The sequence below is a fragment of the Drosophila tropicalis genome, unplaced genomic scaffold, assembly GCF_018151085.1.
Source record: "Drosophila tropicalis isolate 14030-0801.00 unplaced genomic scaffold, ASM1815108v1 contig_845, whole genome shotgun sequence".
In the NCBI taxonomy this organism is placed as follows: Eukaryota; Metazoa; Arthropoda; class Insecta; order Diptera; family Drosophilidae; genus Drosophila; species Drosophila tropicalis.
Window position 1 is genome coordinate 202,194 of NW_027173338.1, and position 26,423 is coordinate 228,616.

The window sequence follows — 26,423 nt, forward strand, 5'->3', positions numbered from 1 at the left end:
ATAAACCGAAGAAGAAACGCTTTTGGGACACACAGCTTGGCAGTTGAACGTCCTCAAGTCCTGAGTTCATTCACCGTTGAAACCAAAATCAAGATACAAAACGTTAACGGCGACGCTCTCTCTGAACGTTGGCAGCGACGCCTGCATACGTAAGACGTCGAAACAGAAACCGAAACAACAGCAAAATACAAAATACAAAAAAAAGACGTAAAAAATAATACAACAAAATAAATAAGAACAAATGGCACAACAAGAGCAACGCAGTGAAAAAAAGTGAACAATACTCGGTTTGCCGCAAAAGCTTTTAACGCACTTTCATACGTCAGAGAGGGAGAGATAGTCAGAGAGAGAGAGAGAGAAAGAGAGCTAGCGACCGAAGGTGACCAAGAGATGGTGGGTGGGATGGAGTGGGAGTGGGAATGGGACAGCGAGAGAAATATAAGAGCATTTGTGGCACAAATGTATGCAAATAAAATGCGTATGCGAAGGCTTTTGAAGTGGGTTAATATTAATACAACGAAAGAAATACAATAAACAAACACTCGAAAAAGGAAGATATCGAAGGACAAGAGGTCTCCAAAGTTATCGAGTTTATTGACCTCACCACACCCCACCTCACCCACACACTGGTGGTGGTCACGGTTTTGACTGTAGCCCGCTTTTAGGCGTCCATCATCATCAACCACAGATAAAACACACAAAAAAATATTATATTGACTTCAATTTTTTGATTCTAACTAGAATTATGCAAATTTATACACTAAATACATAGAAACCCCCATTCAACTGTCATTTTGAGAAAAAGTTGTGGCTTATCTCTCTATTGTCCCGCTCAACACACAAAAGAGAAGCCGCAGCGCCTAAAAGCAAGTAAATAAACTTTAACAATACATATACACAAAAGCCACACAGAGCACAGTACTTGGCCATAGACGAAGGTTTATGTGATTCGCCTTTGATTTATAAGGTTCTCAACTATTGGATTACATTTTTCATAGGAGTCTTGCGTGTGCTTAAGATTGTGTAATTTGTAAAATGGTTTTAGAATGTTTTAAGTTAGGTATGGTATAACTAAAGTCAAGGTAATTAGTTTTTAAAGACTACTTTGAAATCAAATTAACACCTTTCAAGATTTTATTCATTATAAAAAGGTAAAAGCATTAAAATAAAAAAGGAGTTGTCAACAATTTGTAAGAATCAAGTTCCACATTCTAACAAAATTTGAGCCGGGGTTTTAGACAGGCTTTACCTCAAATTCTTTGTGAGAAACAATCTTCTGACCACAATCCCTCCACGCACACCAACACACACACACACAAACACTTACTTCGGATTGCTGTGCAAGTTTGCCAACGCTTTATAGCACTTTCCTGTGACAATAAATCAACGCCTAGGCACACAGACTTCCTTCAAAGCCTTCAATGTCCACACACACATATATACAGAGAGAAACACACTCACGTCTCCTGTCACTTGCCATTTTTATTCTCTACCATCCAACCATACAACCATCCATCCATCTCATTCATTCTCTGTTGGCCCCATTTGCTTTGATTTCTATTTGGCTACGAGGTAATTTAATAAATTGTTCATTTATCACAGTGACATGTGAGCGGCATGTTTCATCACAAGCGCGACAATGTCCTAGATAGTCCTTATATCCCTTTCTTCTTGTCTCTAGCGTTAAATTTGATATTTTGTTTGCTTTATATTTCATTTGTGTCGCTTGTCATTTCTCTTGTTATTCTCTAGATTTTTTTTCCTTTTTTTTTTTGCTGGGACAATTGTGTAATTATGATTGCGCGTGCCTGCCAGTGGGGAATCATTTCTAGTGTCCTACGGCCACGTGTCGACAAATGCCCGCAAAACGAAATGAAAACAAAATCGTTGTGATTTGAGGCAACCGATTAGCTAGCCTGACATAATAAAGCTTAAATGTTTCCAAGTAAAATCATGGAAAGTCCTTCAAACAAATTAATTGTAATTGAAAGAGATTACACCCAAAGCAGATGTAAGTCTAAAATCACAAATTGTGTTTTGCTAGGCAACAATATTTCATTCAGTATATGGCAATCTGGATCTTCTACACTGAAAAAACATAGTCAAGTCTTAATTGTTGACTAAACTTCACTATAAGTCAATAGGCAGAAATCTGTTTAAGAGAAAGGAAAACCCAAATATGTGTACTCATGCCATATACTCTATTAGCCCTTTTGCTTGCTCTGAAAGTGTTTAGCCCTTAGAACTTGAGGCAACTTACTAAGATCCCCTCTTTCTAGCCCTCTTGCCGCTAATAGCAAATAGCCTATTACCACTCAATATTGATTGCCTTAACTCATCGACAACCAGAATATCAATAATAATAATAATAATGAAATAAAAAATGACGCAGTCATAATTAAAGCAATCGAACAGGAACTCAAGAAATTGCCCAAGAGTGGCTAGAGAGTGTCCGGAGAGTTGTATCGAGCTTATTGACTCTGACGTGTAGGCCGGGGAGAACTAAACCAGTCCAAGACCAAATGGTTGCTTCTTCTCTTTTTCTCTCTCTCTCTCACTTCATATATCTCTCTGTTCTGGTTCTCTACTCGCTCGCATTTCCTAGGGCCATAACCAAACAACAAAACACAGTAAAATGACGTCAGCGCATAAATTTAACTATTTTTATAACTCAAGCGAAAAAAATTAAATAAATAAAAAAAAAGTGAAGCATGTTTTGGACATTTATTGTAGGTTGGCTTTTTGCTTAACCCAAAAAATTGCCTGTAATTGCCACAAAACAAGGTAGTATGAAGAGGGAGAGGGAGAACGAGTAAGTAAGAGTGACTGAAAGAGACAGAGTGGCTCTCTATTTACTCTTTCGTACACTTCATTAGGCCAAGCACAAGCAGGCAAGTGGCAAGTTCAGTGAACTACCAAAAAAAATAAATGACTAACAGGACATTCACCGCATACGCAGTTTTTCTAATTGATTACCCCTGCCTGCCCGTTAGCCGCTACCTTGTATTAAAATAGTATCTTCATGCTTATCTTATCACTTCACACGTGCTATTATATGTTTCTTACAATATAACTCAGAGCCTTTTCTTTTTCTTTTTTTTGGCCTATGGGTTCTTGGTTCATTGGAATCTGATACGAAGAAGCTACCGCAGGTGTCGCATTTTGTTTCAATTTGATTGGATGACGCGACAAGTTGGTTTTCTTTTTTCCAGTTGAAGATTAAAAATGCTCGCATCTGGAACCAGTTAGTGGGTAACCGTTAAGACTTGGCCATCGAATCGAAGACACTTCTATACAAAAACCCACTTCTTGAACATGTCGAAAAGTGTAATCGGCCTAGCCAAAACTAAAAACCTGAGAAAACAACTACAAATTCCATAGGCTGTTGGCTAATAAAGAAAAGTCTTTGGAATTGAGACACATCACTAATATTCAATATCCCTTTGAAAAGCACTATCTAACATTCTATGGAAAAGAGTCAAAAAGTCCACAGAACATAAAGTTTTCCAATGCAAATTTAATAAATATAATAATATAGTTAGTATATAAATATTTCTCAAAGACTAACTTAGTTTATTTGTACATAGTTTATTGAAATGGTATTCACTAAGAACCTATTTGAAAAGTTTTGGGAGAGTGTAGGAAATCGTCTTACTCAATCATAAAGTCTTGACAACTTTTTGGTTACATACAGTTTAATTAATGTTAGAGACTCCTAATAAGAATTAACCCACTTTTGTGTTTAGTTCTCGACCAAAGGAAATCAGTATCAAATGAAACAATTAACTTGAAAGAGTTTTAAGACTAATATAGACTATGGTCTACAATAATCAACCTAAGTTTAAATATGTTTACCTACTTGATTGTAAATTTGTAAACATATTTATATATTTTTTAATTTCTGTTTTTATTTCTTATTTCCTTTTTTTGTGTGTTGGGCACTTTGTTCTCTATTTATTCATATTTCATTCACGCTCGATTAGCTCAAAATAAACTTAACCCTGAAAAATCACACGCAAACAAACACACACACACACACGAAACACTTAGATACAAATCTATTTTTAAAATTGTTTGAAATCAAATTGAATGAATTGTTGTCTTTTGCCTTTCACACGCATCCAAAAAATCCAAAAGAAAACAAAAACCAAACACACAAAAACAAAATAAAATAATCACATGCCTCATTGCAATTTTGTTGAATTTTGCCAAATTACAATTGAATGATGGCCAAAACGAATTGCCCGTCTCTTTGTCTTGCCCAGTTTGTGACTCACAATCAGAAAATAATACAAATATGAAACCAAATTCTATTTAGCCAATTAAACTTTAAATTTTCCACATGACCTTAAAATAATTATTGTTTGTTTTTTGTTTTTGTAAAAATTGTTTCCTATCGATGTTTGAATTAAGGGATTTTGGTTTTTTTAAATAATAAAGAAATAAATGATGTAGATTACAATTAATTACAACTATTTTAAGAACAATTTTAGATTCAATTTACTAATTTATCTTTATTATTTTCACCTTTCTTTGCAGGTAAGATAATTTGAATACATTTTCTATTGGATTTTAAGTAAGTAAATCTTGACCTTCGGGCCAAGACAAATCTGTGAACATTTGTCCTTCTGTCGTCCCCGCTCAAATCAAAATTCTCATAAATTATTAATGTCAACACATTGTGGGCAAAAGGCAACAGTGCACAAACTTTGTCTGACATCCTCTAACGTCCCCTTCTCCTATCTAGGAACCTCATCTCTGGTCTTGGGTTTTTGTATGGGGGGCGGGGTGCCCCTTGATTCGTGTTTAATTTTGCTTATTGCCTTGTAATGAAAATTAATTGCGGTCATAGAGAGACAGCAGTAGCTGGTCCGATAATGGGTATTTCTATTATTTTTTGCTCCTTGCCATTAGAAGATTGTTTGTCTTGGTATAATATGTCGCCAAGACAAGTTTTTGACGAAGGGCCAGCCAGCAATTGGTGAGGTCACTTCAAACGTGTGGGTGGAATACATGAGGCATAAGTGTTTACACAACAGATTAATTTCTTTTATTGTTTCTCTCTAATGGTTTTGATTTGACATTTTGTCGTCTAAGATGTTTACGACAATTGTTGAATAAATTCTGTAGTTTTCATATCTTTGTAGATTATAGTGAAAGCAATACCAAAAAGAAAGGAATCTCAAAAGAATGTCCTTAGGTAATATAGGACTACTTTATGAGAAGTCTTCTTTAAATAAAGTTTTTCGATATTCGTTTTTAACTACTTGAATCAAAAACAAACTCACGAAACTTAAAGAAAAACTTATTCTTAATATTTTCTATTTATATTTTTTATAAATTTCATAAATTTATGCTAACCGCGTTTGATGCTACTAATTTTTCATTGCCCCCGCATCATTTTCAACAATTGGCAGTTTTCTTTTTATAGCGCTATTTTCCTTTGCCGACTTCTCTTTTGGCCATCTCTTCTTCTGTCTGTGGAAATGTGTTTTTTTTTTTTTAAACAACGCTGTTTTTATAGACCAATGCAATTCGTCGAACGTGGAGCACTTTGAATGCTCTTTTCCAGCAATTTCTAGCTAAATAAAGGGTAAGAGAGAGAGAGAGATGAAGTACTTTCCGCCTTCGTTTTCTTGGTAACCGCTGGCCAGCTCTTTTTTTTTATATATTTTTATGGCTCACAAAAAAATTTAATTACCCAAACGAGTTGACCACCAAATGAATGTTTAGGCTTAAGGAAGAAGCAAATCAAGACTTCTTGCAACGACTTTCAGATACTCTACTAAAATCCATAGAATTTCATCTAATTTTAGTGCATTTTAAATTCTCATATTCATCTAAACACGAAAAAAGAATGTTAACAGACAGAATTACTATGGAACAACACAAGACTAAGTGCCATGGATATATTATTAGGCGGTTTTATATAACTAAAACCTATTAAAGTTATGAAGTATCTAAATGTTTAGGAATCAAGTTTATGAAACAAAATACTTTTAGGATCTGTTTGCTATATCTTTAGATGGCTACATATGTAAAATTCCAGTCTCTGCTCTTCAGTTTCTCTTTTCGATTTAACTAAATATCAATCAAATGTGGTTTTTGTTATGTTTTACATTTGTTAATATTAAAGTCATTGCTTGTTAATAATTATGTTTTAAAACCTGCATATTGCATACCATTCTTAACATTATAAGTGCAGGGTATAGGACACACATTGTTTTGTGGGGTTCCCTTGTACATTTTTGTATATGAATAAATTAAATGCAAAATTTATTACTCATTCGTTATACATTTAAATCGGAGCAGTATTTCCTTATTGCACATTACGCCGTTTTTGGGGGTATATAGACACATCGTCGGGTTTTTTTTTTGGTTTGGAAAGAATTTTCTTTATTTATGCGGCTCACAAGCAAATATTTGCCAATGAGGCAGCTTTTTTCCCCCTCTTTGGCCCCATTTTTTTATTAGTCATAGATGTTGGGTTCATTGGCTTCATGTGTGTAGACAAACATAAATGTGAAATTTTATATGATCTGCTTTATTATTTCAAAGTTGTAAACTCTCTCGGTTAATTAAATATTTATTTGGCCGTGCAAATTCAAATCAAATCAAATAATGAAAAAAAAAAAAAAAAAAAAAAAAAAACTGATATTCTTATTTTAAAAATAGCAAAAGGTCTTCTCCACTTGACTTTGACTCGTATGGCCTGTGTCCGCGATAAGCCGACCATCGAGAGTAGATTTTGCTCTTATTACAATACTTCAACATATATTAATATATACTTGTAGGGTATAGGTTCGGTCCTATCGTTCTACAACGTCCAAGGAATGCCAAATAATTTGAAAAGTGTGTTTGTAATTAAGAAACAAAATGTTTGTGGCGCACAAAATGAGCTGGCAAAGTATTCCAATTGATTTTGATTGCATTTGTATATCATATTTTATTATTATGATTATTATTATAAAGCGTGTCCCAAAATTGGCACAGTATTTAAATGCATACATTGAAACATTGTTGTTATTTCTTACCATCAAAATGGTAATGTTAAAAAGAATAATAATATTTATTAGAAAATTTGCCTCAAGTACCATAATTTTCTTTCTCAAATTGTAAATTGTTTGTTGGGGTATATAAAGGGTTTTTGGTTTTCCAATCACTAGGACGAATCCTATAATGCCAGCAGATTGGACAAGATCATTGTGACCCTGTTGAAAAAATGTTATTGAAGTATTAATATGACAAATTAATGTTACTTAATGTCATCATTTATAGGAAATTTCCCATAAAGGACTCGATTTATCATATGCAAAGGAATATTATAAAGAAAATGATTTCCAGTGTTTCAATCTATTTTCTTCATTCTGCTGAAGTTCTTAACTCATCAAGAAAGCGTCTAAGAAAATGTAATTAAGAAGAAGCCAATCGTGAATTGTTTTCTTTAATATTTTAGAAAAATTATTATGCTAAAAAATCTACGAATTATGATTCTTAGATAGCTCTTGATATTATAAGATTTGTTTATTATATCTTTGTTGACAAATTTACATGCATGGATGAAGATTTTTATTTGCATTGTTTGCAAGTTCTCACGCTTCTTTATATTAAATATATGTACATATATACACCGATTGACCTCACCCTTTCGGCGGCATCTTATCCACTCTAATCTTTAATATTATTATTTTGTTTAAATGTTGCTGCTTTTTTGATGGCTGAGATAAGTTTTTCATTTCCCCTTTGGCCAGACCATCGAAGTTAGTTACATCGTTTCGTAGTCAATTTGCATAATGGTTTTGGACGTTCTTTTTGTAATTTTTCGTATGTGTTTTGTTGTTGATGTAAAATTCACACGGCATTTTAAAGTCGGTATTCCTTGTGGGTTATTTCGGTGTTTTTGGATGTTTCTGTTTTATGTGTGCCTTTGCGGTTTTGCGGTGAGTTTCTAGCGCCGAGCGATGATGATTGACTGCGAAATTTACGATTAAGACACTTTGCTGTGTGAATTTTTATAGAGTTTCGTTGAGCCTCGTTAGACGCGGTCTAATTTATGCTTATCAAATGAGATTGGCTTGTTTTTGATGAGGACTTTGTGGTTAATATTACCAAAATGAGTCTCCTTTGTTTTTTATTACAAAACATTTTTAATAGTTATATTGCATGTCTTGTTTTTGATAATTGTTCAGTTTGAATAATGTGATATACATAAATCTAGATATAACAATTATGGCAACACCTCGAATTTAAAATATATAATTTTCAACTGGCAGATTAACTTTAATGAAGCTTACTTTGATTCATTTTTTCGAAGGTTTTGTTTTATCGAAACATAATGACACATTTCCTAATATTTATTGCCATAAATTGATGCTAATACAGTTTATAATTAACAAGTTTTACTTTTGCCATTTCCATCTCTATCTTGATTGAATTGAAAAAGAATTCTTTTGTCCTTTCTTCATTCCTAAGCAATCTTTTTTTAAAGAAGAGTAAAGAAATAATTAATGTTATTTAACTAATACTATAATATAAGTTTCCAATAAGGACATTTAAATTTAAACTCACAGTTAAACTGATGTCAGAATTTAATTATTGAACTGGAGTTCCAGAGGCAGGTCTGAAAAGTATTTTCATCGGAGATATTCGAAAGGATAACAATCCCAGCTACCCTTGAGTTATGTCTTTAATCATAAACAATCAAGTTTTAAATTAAAAATTTATAAGTACAGAGTTTAAAGTAGATTTAGCAAGTTAATTTTTGTTTAGCAATCTTCCAAATGACACTTAAAATTCTAAAGTGTCTTTGAAACTTTTTAAAGTATGTAGTTTAGTGGTACATTTTTTTTTTAATTCCAGAAATTGAATATTACATCAAATTATCAAAGTTTAACAAAGAAAACGTTGTTGTTATTGTTTTTTTCTTTTTCGTAATTTGTTGTAATGACTTTGGTTATTTACGAAAAAGCACCCACACTCTTTTAGCCCCGACTTGGCCCCAAAAAATTAACGACGCCATAAAAAGTTTTTGATTTTTGCTACCAAGCTTTAACCATAACGAAAGCTTAGCTTGAAACATCTATTTCGATTACCTTTATTTCATATTCCCTTGTTCCGTTGTTTTTCTTGTTGCTGTTGTTGTTGTTGTTGTTGGAACTTTATTCTTTTGCAGAGCTCAACACGAAATTAAATGCGCAGTAAATTACGCAATTTTATGCTTCGTTAAGTTCTCACTGGCAATGCGAAGAAGACAAAAAGAAATGGAAAAAAAATGGCAAAAAAAGAAAAGAAAACTGAAACAAGCAATGAGAGAGAGAGCAACAAGTTTTGACAGACCCCATCGAATGCAATGTTAGCTTAAGGGTAGGAACACAGATTCATATTGCACTTTGATATCAAGCAACACCGACTTCAAAAACTTTTCACTTCATTTCAATACACTTTCCGAAAAAATGGGGTAGCTTGACTATTCTAAGGGCATATCTTTGAATCGTCATGAGAATAATTCTTGAATAAAAAGAAAAGAAGCCTATAAAATGGAAGTGATTTTATATAGAAACACTTACCAACAATAAGGAGTAGGCTTTGATTTTTTATAAAAGAGTTCACTTAAAATGAAATTTACTTTAAAATATGTTCATACCTCAATTCACACAAAATCAGATCAAAATCAAACGTAATCAAGGTCTAAGAAGCCTTCTAATATAAACATATAAAAAAGAGAAAATTAGAACAATATATACATATATGTTTTGTTTCTGAGTATAAGCATTTTAAAATAAGGTCAAAACTGAAATAAGTTTAAAATGGAGTTAGCAAGGGTATTAGAAATGCAGCGTAATGAATTTTTTGCCAGGATCTTTGGTTGTTTTTGGTTTGGTCGTCCTACCCCAACAACTCAATGCAGCATAATGCACCCGGCGGCAGCAGCTGCAGCTGCAGTTGCAGAAGAGAGGGAAAGGACTTGCATAACAAAATCTTAATTGTGCAACAGACGACACTACTCCTCCTCTTTCTCTCTGATGCCATGGTGAAAACTTGTCCGTTCAGTGCTTTGAGCTTGGCTTCGCCTTGCGGCAATATTGCGGAAATATGTCAACGTTGATGCAGTTCTTGTTGTTCTTGTTGTTTTTGAAGTTGAAGTTTATGCATCCCTGGCAGCCTTTGGGTTAGGCGAGGTTATGTTCACACACACAGGGGAGAGAAACGGGCAGCATACCAACACATAAAAGCATGTCACGCACAGTGTAATTTCATGTGACGTAAATGCAAAAATATGTTAAAAAACTTCACCAAGATTAAAATTTCTTTCTGTATATGCTTATATTCTGAGTAAAGTTGTGGTAGCTGAAGGGGTGCGACTTGGGTTGGGGGACATTTGAGGCCTTTTGATGCAATTGATGATGGTGTGTGTCTAAAGTTCTTTCACGAATGGCTGGAAAACCAAATGAAAGAACAGGCACATTAAATATTAAATGGCAAGAGACTATCTAAAACTTCATATTTCCAATGAATGTTTTTAAATTTTTTTTATTGAAATTTATATTTGAGAAGGAACTAGAACATGTACCTATACTATGTTCTGATTAAATATCTTTTTGGGAACATACAAATATAAAACTTATTTGTATTCAGTCACACGAAACATCATTCTAGTGTTTAGTAACATTGTCTGCAAATTTAAAAGATTTCAATTCCAAATTTAGGTTAGCAGGTTCGTTTTGAATAGTATAATAGTTAAGTACCTTAACATTTAACAAAACACTATGAAATGAATTAACAGTGAAATTAGCCCTTCGAAAGACGATTGTTTTCTTTATGAAATCTTTTCTAAACTCACTTAAGGACACTTTCAACAGGATTTTGACATGTAAGAAGAAATGTATCTTTGTTGAAGTCGATTTTTGTTATCAAACATTCCTTCGTTATAAGCGAAATAAACGGTTTTGTTATAACCATCGACTGTTTTCAGTATTTTTCCCTATTATGTGATAAAAAGGTTTAGATCTAACATTAAATTTTAAAAGATGAAAATGTTCATGCATTCAATTGAATATTTTGTTTCATTGCAAATCACATGGCAACTTTGAAATCGCTTTTCCACTCACTGAAACCATTCCCATTTACTCTCCCCTTTTTTTGTCCTGTCTGTCGCCCCTTATGTCTCGCCAATTTCTACAGTACACTCCTTTTACCATTCTACTGAGCTGTCACAGTTTGACAAGCACTGGCATTGACGCTGTCGCTCAGATTGCATTTGCAGGTTTGCTGATTTTCTGTGTTGCATGTTCCCTGATGTTGTTGTTGTTGTTGTTTCTGCTGCTGCTTCATGCACATTTAATTAAATGGACTGTTTTTTTCCTCTTTTTTTATTTCAATTCTGTTTTATTTGTAAGTCGAGCTGCTGAGGCAGACAGCAAAAGCAGAAAGTAAAGTTAATTAAGTTGGAAAGCCAAAAAAAAGAACGATGGGGTTTTTGCCTAAAGAACTTAAGTTAGATTTACAATCTTTTTTTCAAAAAACTTTTCGAAAATTTAATTATTAATTGTTTACCGAAAGTTTTAGCTTTAAGTGAGTTAAGTGACACCCTAAATGGTGGGCTCAGGCTGTCAAGCTTCCTCTTTTTCTCTTTGTCTGTTGTTCTCACTCATGTCAATCAGTGATGTCAAAAAAAGGCTAGCAAATGTTTCACTTTCAAAAAACGAAATCCTAGAGTGTCCTTTAAGGACTGCTAATAGTATTAATAGTTTTTACACGAACTGAGCTTAAACTTTCAAACTCACAATGGAAACCGCTAAATGATAATGTCAAAACTATTGCTTCTGGCTCTTTTATAATTTCTCCTGCAATCAGACTCTAGAATAAAAGCTGAATCTGACGGGAAAAAAGCGGAAACGGCATCTCAGCGTTGCCAATAGGTAATTCGATATTACGCCGTGTTTTAAATATTCTCTTTTTCGCTCAGTTTGTATGTTTACATGTGTGGGAGTGTGTGTAAAACTGTGTGTCTGTGTGTGTGTGTGTATAAGTAGAGCTGCCAAATTAATTACAGAGCGCTGCACCAACGCACAGAATACTGTGCGAGCAGAAGAGGAAGAGTGGAGAAAGAACAACAACCAACAGTAAGGCAAGGGGAAGACCGGCTAGCCGACTGGTAGGCAAATAAAGCTGAAATAAAACCAACGCCCATTTAAAATCCCAAAAAAGGGTTAAAGCGGACCAGATTCAGATTAAAATGAAAAGGAGACATACTCAAACACATACAGAGCAGAGAACGAGATAGTGAGAGAATGAGAGAAAAATAGAGCTTTAAACTGGCTTTATTTTTTGGGCTTTGCATCTTTACAAACTGGATTTTGCATAGCTGTAGGTTTGTAGGTCTATTACGGTGCCTTGTGAAACGTTGTTGTTGTGGCTGTGTTTTGCTTCTTTTTTTCATATTTTGTTTTGTACCTTTGAGCTTGACGTCCTTTGTATTGGGTAGCCCTTTTGTCTACCGTTTCTAAAGGCCGCCGCCATCGTCGATCAACCGATGTCCGTTTACAAAAGACGGTAGAATTGTATTATTTTCCTTTATTCTTTAATATTTTCTAGTAGTCGGTACACTGCAAAAAGTTTTAACAGTGTGCTAATAGTTTTAATCAATATACATATACTAAAAGAGTATTTTGGGTTTGATTTGCCATCGAATCCCATTCTAGTATGTAAATTTGGCCCTTGGAAACTATTTTAAAAGTTGTCTCATGCAAATCAAATAAAAATGATATAATGTATTAAATAATCATTACAATTGTGTAATGTTCTTTAATAATTGTCAAATTTCAACCCGTTTTAGTTACTTTTCTTTGACAAAACATGATTCATATAAACATGGCCTTATCTTAACAAAAAGAAGTTGCTAAACTTTATTTGCTTAGCATAAAGTCGCCATTTTGAAATGCTGAATTGTGTTTGATATCATTCTTGTTTATCTTGGCACTCTTAAACCAATCGAAAAAAAAAATTCTTCACGATTTAATATTTACCCTCTTCAATATGGTCAGATTATTGCACCTGCTAGCTGGTTGGTGGTGTCTGTCTGATTCTCTGATTGCAATCAAGTCAAACAGAATGTCAAAAACTATGTATGTATATTGAAACCAATACGAATGCTTCGAACTGATAATGGGGCAAGAAGCAAACTCCGCTTCCCTTCCATATCGGTCAACAATACAAGCCAACAGACTGAAACACACAGACACACTCAGCAGGAAGCCACATGAGCGGAAAATTGGAAAAAACTCTGGAAAAACACTGTAGGTATTATGCACATACATTCATACATACATGTCTATGTATGTATATTGTATTTTTTGCCTGTGTGTGTGTGTGTGTGTGTCGACAAGAAGGAAAAGTGGAATAAAATTTTTCTGACTGGCAATGGTAAAGTGAAAAGCATACAAAATGCTGGGCAATTGTGGTGGGCGATGGTTAAAACAGGGCTGAATATGGGGAGTGTGGCATATAAAGTGAAATGTTAGACAAAGTGGCAGAACACACACACAGACACACATGCAGACACACATACAGACGCTCACATTCATTTGGACATATGCAAAGCGTTTTGCCTCCGTTGTAAACTTATACTTTGTGCAAACAAGAAACGAAGGCAGACGACATCAGAGTTGCCAGAGTTTGTCACATATGAAGACGCACAATTGCACGTGGGCGTCATCTCCCTCATCTCCTAACCCACTATTAAGGATTTACCATGGTTACATTGAAGAAGACAGCAGCTATGTATGCTATTCCTTGGACGAGAAGGGTAACAAGAATGTGAAGGAAGGTGCCGCCGCCCCATAACAATTGCAACCAGCCGCCATCGTGGAAACTGTGACAATGTGCAGTCGTGTGTGTAAACAATTGTAATCCGGTAGAAAAATCACAGGCAATGCAAGTGGCAGAGGCACAAAAGGAGGCGAAAGGACAAAACTGAAAAGCCAGCCAGATACTACATACCACTCAGATACTAGGCCTAACAAACCAAACTGGAGTGTACCTACTGAAAGACCCAAATGGGGAGTGAAATGTAATATCATATTGCACACAAAAATTAAAGTGTCTACACAATCTTGGTACTTAGGAATAAGAGAAAACATACAAAGAGCTTACATCATACAGACAAAAAGCTCTTGACTTTATTATGAAACTAGTTTGCCATAGAAACTTATCAGATGGAAACAGAACAAAAATTATAGCATTTGGATGACATGGGCTTATACTTAAGGTCGAATCGTGTATTAAGTGACGTAAAACTTAATATCTTTTGGAGATGAAAACTGATATTAAGATATAGTCAAAAAGCCAATCTGAGGGTTGTCATGGAGGATCTACGGTTGTAAAGTATGCAGTAAGCAGACACTTTCTTTATATTGTAATAGAATCCGTATAAACTATCAACATTAAAGTGTTCGAGGCAGAAATACATATAAAACTATACTGTTTGCATATTTCGAAATATTTTCTATATTCTGACTTGATTTATTGATTTATTGAATGAAACATGAATAAAATTTCTCAAGAATTTACTTAACAATCTAACTTTTTAATCAACTTAAATGACATTTGAATTACTAAATCTCCAGAAATTTGAATGATATCAAGAATTTGCAATATTAATTAAATTTTTTTTTTTTCTTTTATTTTCAGGTGAGTAATTGAATTGGAGAAATAAAAAAGACTGTGAAAACTGCACGTTTAACTTACTTTGGTAGACATCAACAGGTAAACAGAATGCAAAGTGTGCGAAATCAGCAAAAATAATATTGAAAAACAAAATCAACGAGGTTGCCTATATCAAAAAAATGTATTTATCCATAAATTAAGTTTTCAGTGTTGCGACAAAGTGAGATAGAGAGATTTTATTTTATTGAATCACTGCCAACGTACAAAGGTGGAGAGGAAGTCAGAAAAAGAAAGAGAGAGGAAAAAAGGTTAACAAAAGTGGTTAAAATGTATTAACTTTCGAGAAGTTAGTACATGTAGTTTTTGAAATCGTTGTATGTATGGGGGTTCTTTTGGATATGACCATCTGTAGCATACAAATGCCTAAATTATACCATATCCATACATTAATAAAACGAAATATGCAATTTTCTAAACACCGACACGTGCAATAATGCAACTGACCACGCCCTAGAAAATTGGCTTTAAGAATCGCATTTAGATTTATGTATTGTTTGGCTGATTATCCATGGTAAATCGTTGGTTTATATTCAATTAGCCTTAGCCTAGTTATGGGGTAGCCAAGCTTAGTTACAGTGTGACCGTATTACAAACAGCTGTTTTTTTCTTCTCTTCTATGTATGTATGTACATATGTATGTACATAAGAGTCTAACCTTAAGTAACAACAGCAACAACAACCGCAATAACAAAAACAAAATAAAATGCTAAATCGACTCTGACCCACTGACATTATTTCCATCGTAGACGACGACAACGGCAACGGCAACAGCAACAACGACGACTACGACGATAGCAACAAACTAAGCAAAAATTGCATTCAGTCAGCAGGTGAAACTTGTGTGTGTTTGCGGCCGGTTATACAATGTCAGAGAGCTTGACAGAGAGGGAGAGAGTGAGAGAGAGGCAGGTAGTTAGTCAGTCAGGCAGGTAGGTGGGTTGGGGTTGTCTAGTAAGTAGTTAGGGAACTGAGAGAGGAAGTAGTGCCGGAAAGAGAGACTTTACAATTATAATAGTCGTTTTTTTTTGCTGTTGATGTTATCATTCCAACGATCATTGCAAATTGCGCCCCATTGAATCATTCAGTTACCGTTCTGTGATCTAATAACTATTATGGCGATTATTTGCCAGATCGTATGCAAATACATAATCGCTATATTAATAGAGCTACTTGCAATCGACTCCCAAGTTCAAGTAAGTGCTTACTTCTAACTGGTTCGTTCTGCTATTCTGACTTATGTTTTTGGTTTCGTTGCACTGATTTCACTAACAATCCCAAATGTAATACATAGGATTCTAGGAGAGGATTCTAGCTCTTCACCTTAAGGGTTTATTATCACCTTTTGTCACGTGAACTATCATGCAATGCCCTCACTAGTTATTAGTCATCTTTTAGTAGAACCTGGTGGGAAATGTATAATAAAGAAATTGTTTTTTTAACTACATTATCGTTTTGTGATTGCATCAATTAGCTTGAATCTATAAGCTTAGTTTACTCTCGAATAGTGTGGCTGCATATTTCTCAACAAAAATACCAAACTTTGCATTCTCTATAACATTTATTTACCACTGCCAAGAGTTAACGCTTTTTTGTTTGCTTATGTTTTTTTTCACATTGCGTTAAATGAAAAGTGAAAACTGTCAACGCATGGTTTAGCAATTAGTCAGTGAAAGTGTAGCGCAAGTGGCAATTTCAATCTCCCTCCAACACTTGCTTAACAGCAGCAATTAAAATGGCGAATCGCAAAAAATGAAGAAAAAAATGATTATTATAAAAAATTGGAGAAAAGTCTTCATTGTGACACATAAATCAATGCCAATTAATTGAGCCAACTGAACGAAACTGATTCATACAGCTGGAATTTTTATTTCATTATCTGACTAATTTCACAATGAGAAACTACAAAGTAGCTACCAGAGAGTTGCGGGTACTCAAGTGGACTTGGTTTGAGCGATTTTCTGTTTAAAAGATTTATTTTATAATCAATACATTTTTCGCTTAGATGGGATTATTTATTGAAATCGATATATACTTATGTAACTATATAAAGTATATATTGGAACTAAAAAAAATTACAAAATTGAAATAAAGAAACCCCAAGACAAAACGTTTCTTGAAATCTTAATATATAAATTTCTGATAATTTAGTGAGAACTATATAAAACAGTATAAATATAATTCTCTCTTCCAAAAAAATATAAAATAAAATGTTGAAAGAAATGTTGTATTTTAATTAAGCACATAAAAACGCTTAATATAAAATATTAAAAAAAAAAAATCCCCAAAAACTAAATAAATGTTTTAATTATCTATCAAATTTATTGCTTACCATTTTTTGGTTTGTTTTTTTTTTTTGTCTAAATTCAAAGTCAAAACTTAAATAGACACCTACAAAACAGACAGAAGAGAAAAACCTGAATCATGCAATATATCAAATATATATTTTTTTATGCCATTTGTTGTTGTTTTCTGTATTTATATATATTTTTTTATTTGCAAAAAACACAACGACAACAACAGCAAAAACAAAAACAAGCGGCAATCGAAATACACTTGAACGTGAGTGAAACAAAATTCATGACCCACTTTATAAAACGCTTTTTCTTTCATCCATGACCCACTTTATTATTTGTAGCAATGATTGCCATAGCCAGAGCGGGAGAGAGATACATTGAGACAAAGACAGAGACACTGAGAGAAAGAGAGAGAATGAGAGAGAGCTAGAGGTAACTGAGCATATGTTGTATTCACACAATTAGTATCTAAAATGCAGGCTTACTTAATATCAAACAGCTGAGAAGCAACAGCAACTCAATTGTGGTTGAGTCTATGCTGGTAAGCAACTAAGTTAGTTCAGCCCCTTGTTAACCTCCCCCCCGCTTTCATACCAACACATCCATCCATCTCAGTGAGACAAGTGGGGCCGGTCCACTACTGTCCCCAACTGTGAATGTCAGTTTCAGGCAAAAACAAGTATCGAAACAATATAAAAAAACACTTAAAACACAAACTGACAACTTCTTTATAAGTAGACACCGAGGTGACAACAAAACTGTTTACATTTAAAGCAATTTGTGTCTTTATTTCATATACTACGCATGATAATTGCAAAATTTATTGACCAAAAATGAACAACAATTCTCTAAAAATTTGCAAATAAACAAAATAATATATACATTCGATGAGATTCAACTTCCAGATGCTTTCTGTCAGAACTGAACTCATTTAAAAATTTCTTCCAGAAAAAAAAAACGCAGCTAATTTTCAATTTTAGTATTGCATATCATTCCTTACTCTATATGCCACCAAAGAATCTACTTTCTTAATAAACACTCAACCATTTTTGTATACAGGGTATTTAAAGCTAAAATGTTATCACTGAAATAACCCGCATTTTGCCTACTGACTCATTCAGTCTTTTTGTTTTAAAAACATTTTAAATTCTACAGAATTTACCTCCAAAAAAAAAAAAAAAATTAATAAAAAAACAAACAAAACGTGTTTACTTATAATGCAAATATGTGTCAAGGATATTTCAACAATTTATTGAAATTTTTAGAAACATTTATTCAAGAACAATAGTTAGAAGGGAAACTTTTTCAACAGATGGCAAGAATTTCAGAAATTCACTAAAAAAGAAAAAGAATTGACATCACGAAATTTTCTGTTAATCAATTTCACATCTAAATACAATTTCTTACTTATGTAGTATTCGTCAAAACTAAAGTGGGCTTATAATTATTTTTTTTTAAATTTTATTGAATTGAATTCCAATTTAAATTGAATTATTAGCTAGATATGTAATAAAATATTTGCAAAAAATAAAACACTAATAATTGACAGCTTTTATTATCCATTAAACAAGTAGCCATTCTCTTAAATTAACTGCAAATACAAAGTGAAAGATACAAAATGTCTATGTCGTCTTTGTGTGCATGAGAAGTTTTAAGCTTTCCCCTTTCTCCATCTCCCTCCTGCCAAAGTGCAATATAAATTGTGGTAAGTGCAACAAAAGCCACTGGAAGAACAACAAGTAGGACCGCAATATCAACAGTTCGCGACAAGTGAAATGTTGAGTTTGCAACTTTCTGTCATTGAAATTTTCTCAAAATTGACATATGGAAATTACTTTAGTTTGACAATTTGTTGTTGTCAATTGTAATCGCGAAAGCAGAAAATCGACTTACTAATTAGTTGATATTAAAACAAGACAAAAGTTTAACAATCGCTCATAGAAATTATGGTTAATTATTTAACGCCAAGACTTTTGACTTTCATTTGTCTAATTACTTTAAGCGAATGAAAAATCTATTAGCTGGCAATTAGAAAGCAAATCAGACTTTAATTTAACATTGCTTTTCTGTAGTTTCAGATGCTTTTTTTTTAAATCAAAGTGAAGTTGTTTAGTGTTTCAATTGAAGTGCATGAGAATAAACTTGGCTCTAATCTGATTTGATTTTTTGAGATGTTTCTAGAAATATGTTTCTTCCATTTCACATTCAGTTGCATTGCTTAGACACTTCCCATTAGACTTGATTCCATTAAATCAAGAGATTTCACAATTTCAGCATAATTTGCTTCAATTCAGAGACTCCCTTGACAAGCGACACAACCCAAACATCACGTAGACCAGAAAAAAACGAAACCCCACATCCAAAAAAAGATAAACAAATCAAAACAAAACAAAAAATTTAAAGCCGGCTTGGGTGATGGCAAATGGTAATGCAAAATACTGAAACTGCCTTCTGGCAGACAGTGCGTATGAGTAATTTGATTTGGCTTGAAATATTTTACAGATTGCCGCATATCTTCATCATAATCAACATCGTCATCATCATCATAAACGAAGTCGTGACTCAATTTTTGTCTAAGCCCGGCCTTTAGTCTCTCTGCGAAATGCCGGCCAAAATGTCACCCCCTCTCACTCGTACAGCCCCCACTCTACTCCCATCTGCAGTGATATAATCAACATTAAATTTAATGAATAATTTTCACATGTGTCACGGGGGAATTTCGCATATTGATGAAAACAAAACAAACGACCTTCTTAATGCGTTTTCATTTCATTTCGTTTGGTTTATAAATCATAAGAGAAGTTAATTCCCAATTCAGATTTCTAAACCGCATAACAATTATTTATATGTTATTTTAGTGCACTCAATGTTGAATAGAATATTTTGTCGGCATTTTAATTATTAAAAAATAAAGTTTTCATATATTTTATTAACTTTAAAATTATCATTGCTGGTGATTTAAGCTTTACTAAGTAGGATTTTTGAATCATTTTAAGTATCTTGGTAGCTTCTGTGTTCTTTTTTTTTTATATAATTCTTTAAAATATTGCTAATGACTTCACCTTCTTGAACAATAGGGTAATTATGCTTTATCCTAATGGTTCTTTTAATAATCTGCTTAAACTGTTTTGTAAATTTAAAAGACTTGTTATTGAGAAGTTAAATCTGAAAAACCAGAAAGTGACAAACGGGAAATGATTTATTTTGTATACTGTTTTCTTTCTGCTCAAAAACAATAATGAAATTAATTTTGCTTAATTTATCTATCACTTAAGTCTTAGAACATTTCCCTTTAAAAGGCTGATCTAATCAGTTTTATCTGATTTAATCTAAAAGTTTGAAAAGTCTTAAAGTATAAACAATGTTTTGTGGTTGTTAACCGAGCAGATTGGCAACTTTTATAGTCACCGAGAAGTTTATTTCGAAATAGTCAACATTAATTACACAGGCCGACATTTTTGAGGTCATGAAAAAGTGTTTGAAGTTCAATAGGTCTCCTATAGTAATTGGGGGGTGCTGATCACGGTCCTGTACTTAGTTTTTCTCCATCACGTCAGGATTTCGAAAAAATGCGTTCAAATTATTCAAAATGACCTAATTTGTAATATATTATTCCATGATATAGGCATAATATTGTACTAAAAACATTATTATTTTATCCTATTAATATATTAGGCTTGGTTTAACAGAAATTTACAAAATATCAAAGAGTTATTTCTTTGTTATAATGGATAATATCTTACACTCTGGATATAGTTCTATAATGAGTAAAATTTCAACCAAAAAGTATGCTATAGGGATTCCAAGTATTGTCTGCTTTTTTAATTTTAAAGAATTATGGAACTCTACTGCGTGTAACATATTGTTTATTAGTTTTATGTGCAAAAAAGAACTAATTTTCTTATACAGAATATTTTAAAATCTGTTAAAAAAGTAGAAAATTTTTGTTTGTACTTTCTATAGTATACTTTTTGGTGCCTATTTTCCAACCCCAGATCTCCAGATTTCACAAAATCTGGACGTGATGGACAAAAACCAAGTATGCAGTCAAAATCAGCGTACCCGAATTAGTTAGGAACATCTCTCAAGTTAACGTCAGCAAAAAATCATGTCGGCCTGTGTTATTTGTGATGTCGTTCAAAATAGTGTTAATAAATTGTTTTATTATGCAAACAATTCATTTCATTTAAGTTAAATTTTTGTAAGTGCTTTCAGTTCCTTTGGTATTTTCTACATTTTTGTAGATTCTATAGAGGGTGCTCAAATGATAATACATAATTCAGATTCACTTTTTTCTTAATAGTTCCTTGAACCATTCTGAACGACAAACTAATCCACACATTTTTCAAATGCTTAGTAAAACATAAGAATTTTGCTTTGACATTGAAAATCCGCCACAGAGAGAATGTTTCAATATAAAAATAGAGGAAATGGAAGAGAGAGAGAGGGAGAAAAAGTGAAATTAGTTGAAATTTCAGTTTTATAGCCAACAAACAAATGTTGCCCATTGTCAACGATGTGTGAATAAAGTGTTTTTTTTTATTATTTCTTTAGTGATGAAAGTTGAAATGGAAATCTATTTCTCATGGTGATTTTGAATGGGGGGTGTAAATTACGAATAGATGGGGGCTTAAAGAGAAAGAAAGAATGAAACTAACTGACTGCATTAATTGTAATTTAATTAATTTACGCGCTGCCTTAATTAAGCATGTCAATCATACGCCCCGTGTGGCATGGCAAACTAAACAACCAACGTTGAAGTGGAAGGCACCAAAACTAAAGCAGAGAAATAGATGACGATGAAGCTTATAGTAGGCTGGCACATTGAAGTGTCGCCCTGTCAAAATAGGCAACAACACCAAAAAGAAACAAAAAGATAAAGGAAAATGTCATAGACGACGTTTAGATACTCTCTAAATCAAATAGTTTATAGGCACATCTTCTATAATAAAGTCTGTCACATATGCAGCCTAATATGCCCTTGTTTTATTCAATGTTCATAGGGTATGAAAAGAGAATCCGCACAATTATTGCGCTTGTCAAGCATTGAAGAGGAGGAGGTTCAGTGGGGCGCAGGGTGCAGGGTTAGGGCCTGCTTATACGTCACTCATTTTAGCACTCATTGCATTCACATTTTGGCCAGCTGCCCGCCCCTACACCTCCTCATTTCCCCTGCCATCATCTTCTCTCAGTTCGCTGAAGCTTTTGCTTTTCGGTCTTTGCCAGTTTTTTTCCGTTTCTTTTAGTTTCTTTTTTTCCGTTTCGTTGCTGTTGCTGTTTGCCTCCTTCTTCTTTTATGCTGATTACATCTCGGGACTATGCCAAAGCGTCCAGTGTCTGTAATTATTTTTTTGCAGTTCGCAGCTCCCTAGAGCTCACTCCTTCATTATGCATATAATGTAATTAAAAAAAAAAAAGAATAGTACGAAGAAAAAACTGAGAGCGAATAGCGCAAAAAAAAAAAACAGAAAAAAAGAAGTTGCAAAGTTGGGTGGTCCACAAAAGGTAGAACAAAAAACAAAAAAGAACTCTAGGCTATATGCTCTCTCAAGCCTGACTTGCTTGGTTGAGCTCTCAATGGAGTTAGCCGCTTTGTTTCATCGCACAAAGAAGTTAATATTTTTTGATTAGCACATTTTCTTAAATCCAAGTTTTACATCTCGAGATATATTTTGCATGGAAAGTTTATTTGAAAATCAACGAAAAGAATTCAAATTGAAATCTAATTAGATTTTACTTCTTCTCCCATTTCCAAATCGTCTCTATATTATAATTCCGAAATCAATAGAAAAATTTGCCACTTTACATTTGAAAACAATTTTAAAATGAAAAATAACTTTGCCATGTCAAAATTTACATTACAAAATTAATTTATGAATATATTTCTTCAAGCATATTTTTGCCTCTTCAAAATAAGTTTTGAAGCAAAAATTTCACAAGAAGAAAAAAATAAATAAAATGCCACACTTCAGGCAAATGAAGTAAACAATTAATCACGTAACCAAATATCACGTAATACATAAGAATGAAACACCCTCCACAAAAAAAGGAGACAAAAAGAATAATGACGATGATGACCACTTGAAAGCCTCAAAAAATATTGGTATGTTGGCCTGCATCTCTTGACATGGCAAACAAGGAAGCAGGCTAAAACAAAAACAACATAAAAACAAAAAAGAAGAAAAACTGACAACATTAATTTGACTCACATTGCGGCAGTTCCCTCTACCCCAACTCAACCATCTTCACGAGAGAAACCAGCAGGCAGTCTACGGAATATGTTGACTGTGTTAAATCTCAAATTTAACAAATGGCTCAAAATGGTCGCAACAAAAAGGTGTGGTGGGTGGGGGGCGGTTTAAGTAAGCTCTGCTTATCCCTTGGCAACCAGAAGTGAGCCTTTGAAGTGGCTAATAGGTTGGCAAATCAAAGGAAAACTTGCCTACCACCACACACATTTCATTAGTGTTGAAAATAATTTGCCAAAAACCATTCCATTTCCCAAATAGTTGATAGTAGAAAATTAAGTTTTAAACGAACTGCTTAACAAATTTCAAGTCACGTGCTTTACAAGAGCTACTTTATCAGAGATCAGTCATATGTACTTATATATTTAAAAGCTAAAGCAAATATTATGCTTAATACAAGTTTTAGCCAAATATTAAGATGTATTTTTACTCAGCCAAACTCAGGACAAGTCTTTTGATTACAAATATATTATATTTGTTTATAAAATGAATTAAATTGTAATTGCAAATTACTATTATTAACTAAAGTCCAAACTATAAATGTCTAAATTAAGGGAATGGAATTCCTTAGATTAAGTGCATAGACGATTATGATTAATTTTCAATTTTATATTTTCTACTGATAACAAAATTGAAAACCGAATAGAGTTACGTTTTGAATTTGTGACTTATGAATCAATGCATTCTGTCAACTCATGAAACGAATACCGAATTAAAACCGAGTAGTGATTGGTGTTTATTAAACATTCAGCGATTCTAAACATTAAAATAAAACAATATATTACAGGAAAATATATGTTTATAAAGTTATTAAATTCATTAACATATAGTTATTTATATTATTATTTCGTTTGATTTTAACTAAGGATGCAAACAATTTTGAATTGAGCGACTAGTCGAAAAGACCAAAGGATGATGGTCGACTAAAGTCGTTACTTTGACATTACTTCGACGTTACAGGCATAAACAATTATGTTTTATTCTTACTTCTAACTCTTTTGTTTCTCTATCAAATTACTTAAAGCGAGAACTTGAATGACCTGGAACGAATACTCATATTTTCATAGAACGAGTGAGAGTTTAACTTGGTTTCGTTGACATATAAATTCAACTCTCTTATATACGCTTTCGTTCAAGTAACGAATATGAGTAACTATAATTTAAAGCATTCGTTTTATTTCAAGAGTCTAATGAATACAATTTGCTTTATGATATTCATGCAATGCTATAATAGGTACAACTATCTTTTGATTTAATGAGTATTTTGACAAATTATTGATACTCGACTTCAACATGACTAAGGAAACTTATTTCAATGTTAGGAAAACGTTATTGATACCAAAAATATTTTGGTTTCATTTTGTACAGTGTAATCGACGTAACTTTGTTGCTCTTCAATTTAGCTTAGATAGGAAGCAGTAACCACAGCAACAGCTTAAATGTAAATTAATTAGACACTAAGGAGAAAGTGTAATTGAGGCACTACATTAGCTGAATTAAAAAAGTAATAGACTGGGAAATAATTTGCATTTTGTTGGGGATCAAGAGGGCAAGCGAGCAGAACTACTTGAAAATAAGGAAAAGGAAATTAATTTTAAAATCAAAAACTTGCCCAACTAATTGAAAATCTAATTTTGCGTGTTTTTTCTTCTCTATTTTTAATTTGTAGGCTTAGCCCAGGTGACTTACCAGATCATTGGGCCTCAGGTACAGCTAATTCCACAACAGCAACATCGAACAGCAGCAGCAGTAGTAGCAGCAACAGCAGCAGCAGCAAATACAGCATCAACACCATCAATACCAGCCACAGAGATAGCAACACAGTTTGCAATCTGCCGCGCTCATCGCCGGCTGCGGCTACTGCAGCCGTTACAATCTCATCAGCCGCTGGCGGCATCGGCAGCAATAATTTATTGCTGAGTGGACTGCATCACGGTTTGGCGCCCAGCAACGCGCCATTGCAACGCGCAACGGCAGCGAGTGGAGGCGTCGGCTCTGGTGGTGCTGGAGGCGTTGCAGGCGCCTCAACAACAGCAACAGCAGGAGCAGCAGCAGCAGCATCAGCAGCAACAACTACTTTAACACTCCAGCAGCAATTGCTTTACCACCAGCAACAGCATCAGCATCAGCAGCACCAACAACTTCATCATCATCAGCAACAGCAACTGAATCAGCAGCAGCAGCAGCAGCTACAACTTAACTCTCATCATTCACACCAAAGCAAAGCAGCGGCAGTTGCAGCTGCATTGCAGCGATCGGGTGCCAATATGAATGCGGTGGCATCGCCGATCTCAGCCAACTCAGCGACGTCGGCACGAAAGATACGACGCAAAACGGATCCAAAGGTTAATTTGGTAAGTCTTTGAAAATTAGGCAATATTATCTTTCATCTCCAATTGTGGATCATGCAAATCGGAATACCAAATTAACTAAAAGAGTTGAGCAAAGTTTTTGGGTTAGTGGTTGAATATTTTTTGGCCTAAATCTTTACTTCTTAGAATGAGAAATATTTCCACTACTCTTATATAAAGTTTTGAAATTTAAAAAAATACAAAATAATGATTTTGAAACTGTTTGACACAAATTTTCAAAGTTTAATATCTTTCAGCACATGAAATGTAGTATGAAATAGGCAAAAGTGAAAGTCCAGATTTTAAGGGGTTAAACCTGATTTTAAAGTTATTAATATTCAAACGAGACAAAGTCTTTCAATTTTCATTATGAAGTTCCAAATGTCCAAGTGTTTAAGGCCCGTTTTAAAATTGATTTACAACTTCTTCCACTTAGCTAGAAATTGACCAAATAACAGTCTGGAAAAACTTAGTCTAAAGTGACTTTGATTGTTTTCAAGAAATTTTCTTATATTTTTCCCCCATTTTCTTTTCCATTTGTAGCCCCAATCACAAATCAACAAATGCAACAATGAGAAGCGACGTCGGGAAATGGAAAACAATTATATTGAGCAACTCTCCGAGTTCTTACAGCTTAATAAGCGTGGAGATATGACCTCAACCAAACCGGATAAGGCTGCAATATTAAATCAAGTGGTTCGAACGGTAAGTGATGAGAAGACATTGACGAGAAGCGAAAACTAATCAAAAACACAACTAAATACCATGGGAATCGGCGTCCCTGCCTGGAATTACTAACGATGATG

The 26,423-nt window shown here is 33.7% G+C and overlaps 1 protein-coding gene across 2 annotated transcripts in view; it reads left to right on the forward strand.

The window, feature by feature from the left end:
- tai (taiman) overlaps positions 1-26,423 on the forward strand; it is a 91,207-nt gene that overhangs the window by 49,839 nt on the left and 14,945 nt on the right. For both annotated transcript variants that reach the window (XM_068295701.1, XM_068295702.1), the window contains exons 3-4: positions 24,936-25,620; positions 26,161-26,322. In XM_068295701.1, coding sequence (XP_068151802.1) covers positions 24,936-25,620; positions 26,161-26,322 — 847 coding nt within the window. The remainder of the gene's footprint in view (positions 1-24,935; positions 25,621-26,160; positions 26,323-26,423) is intronic.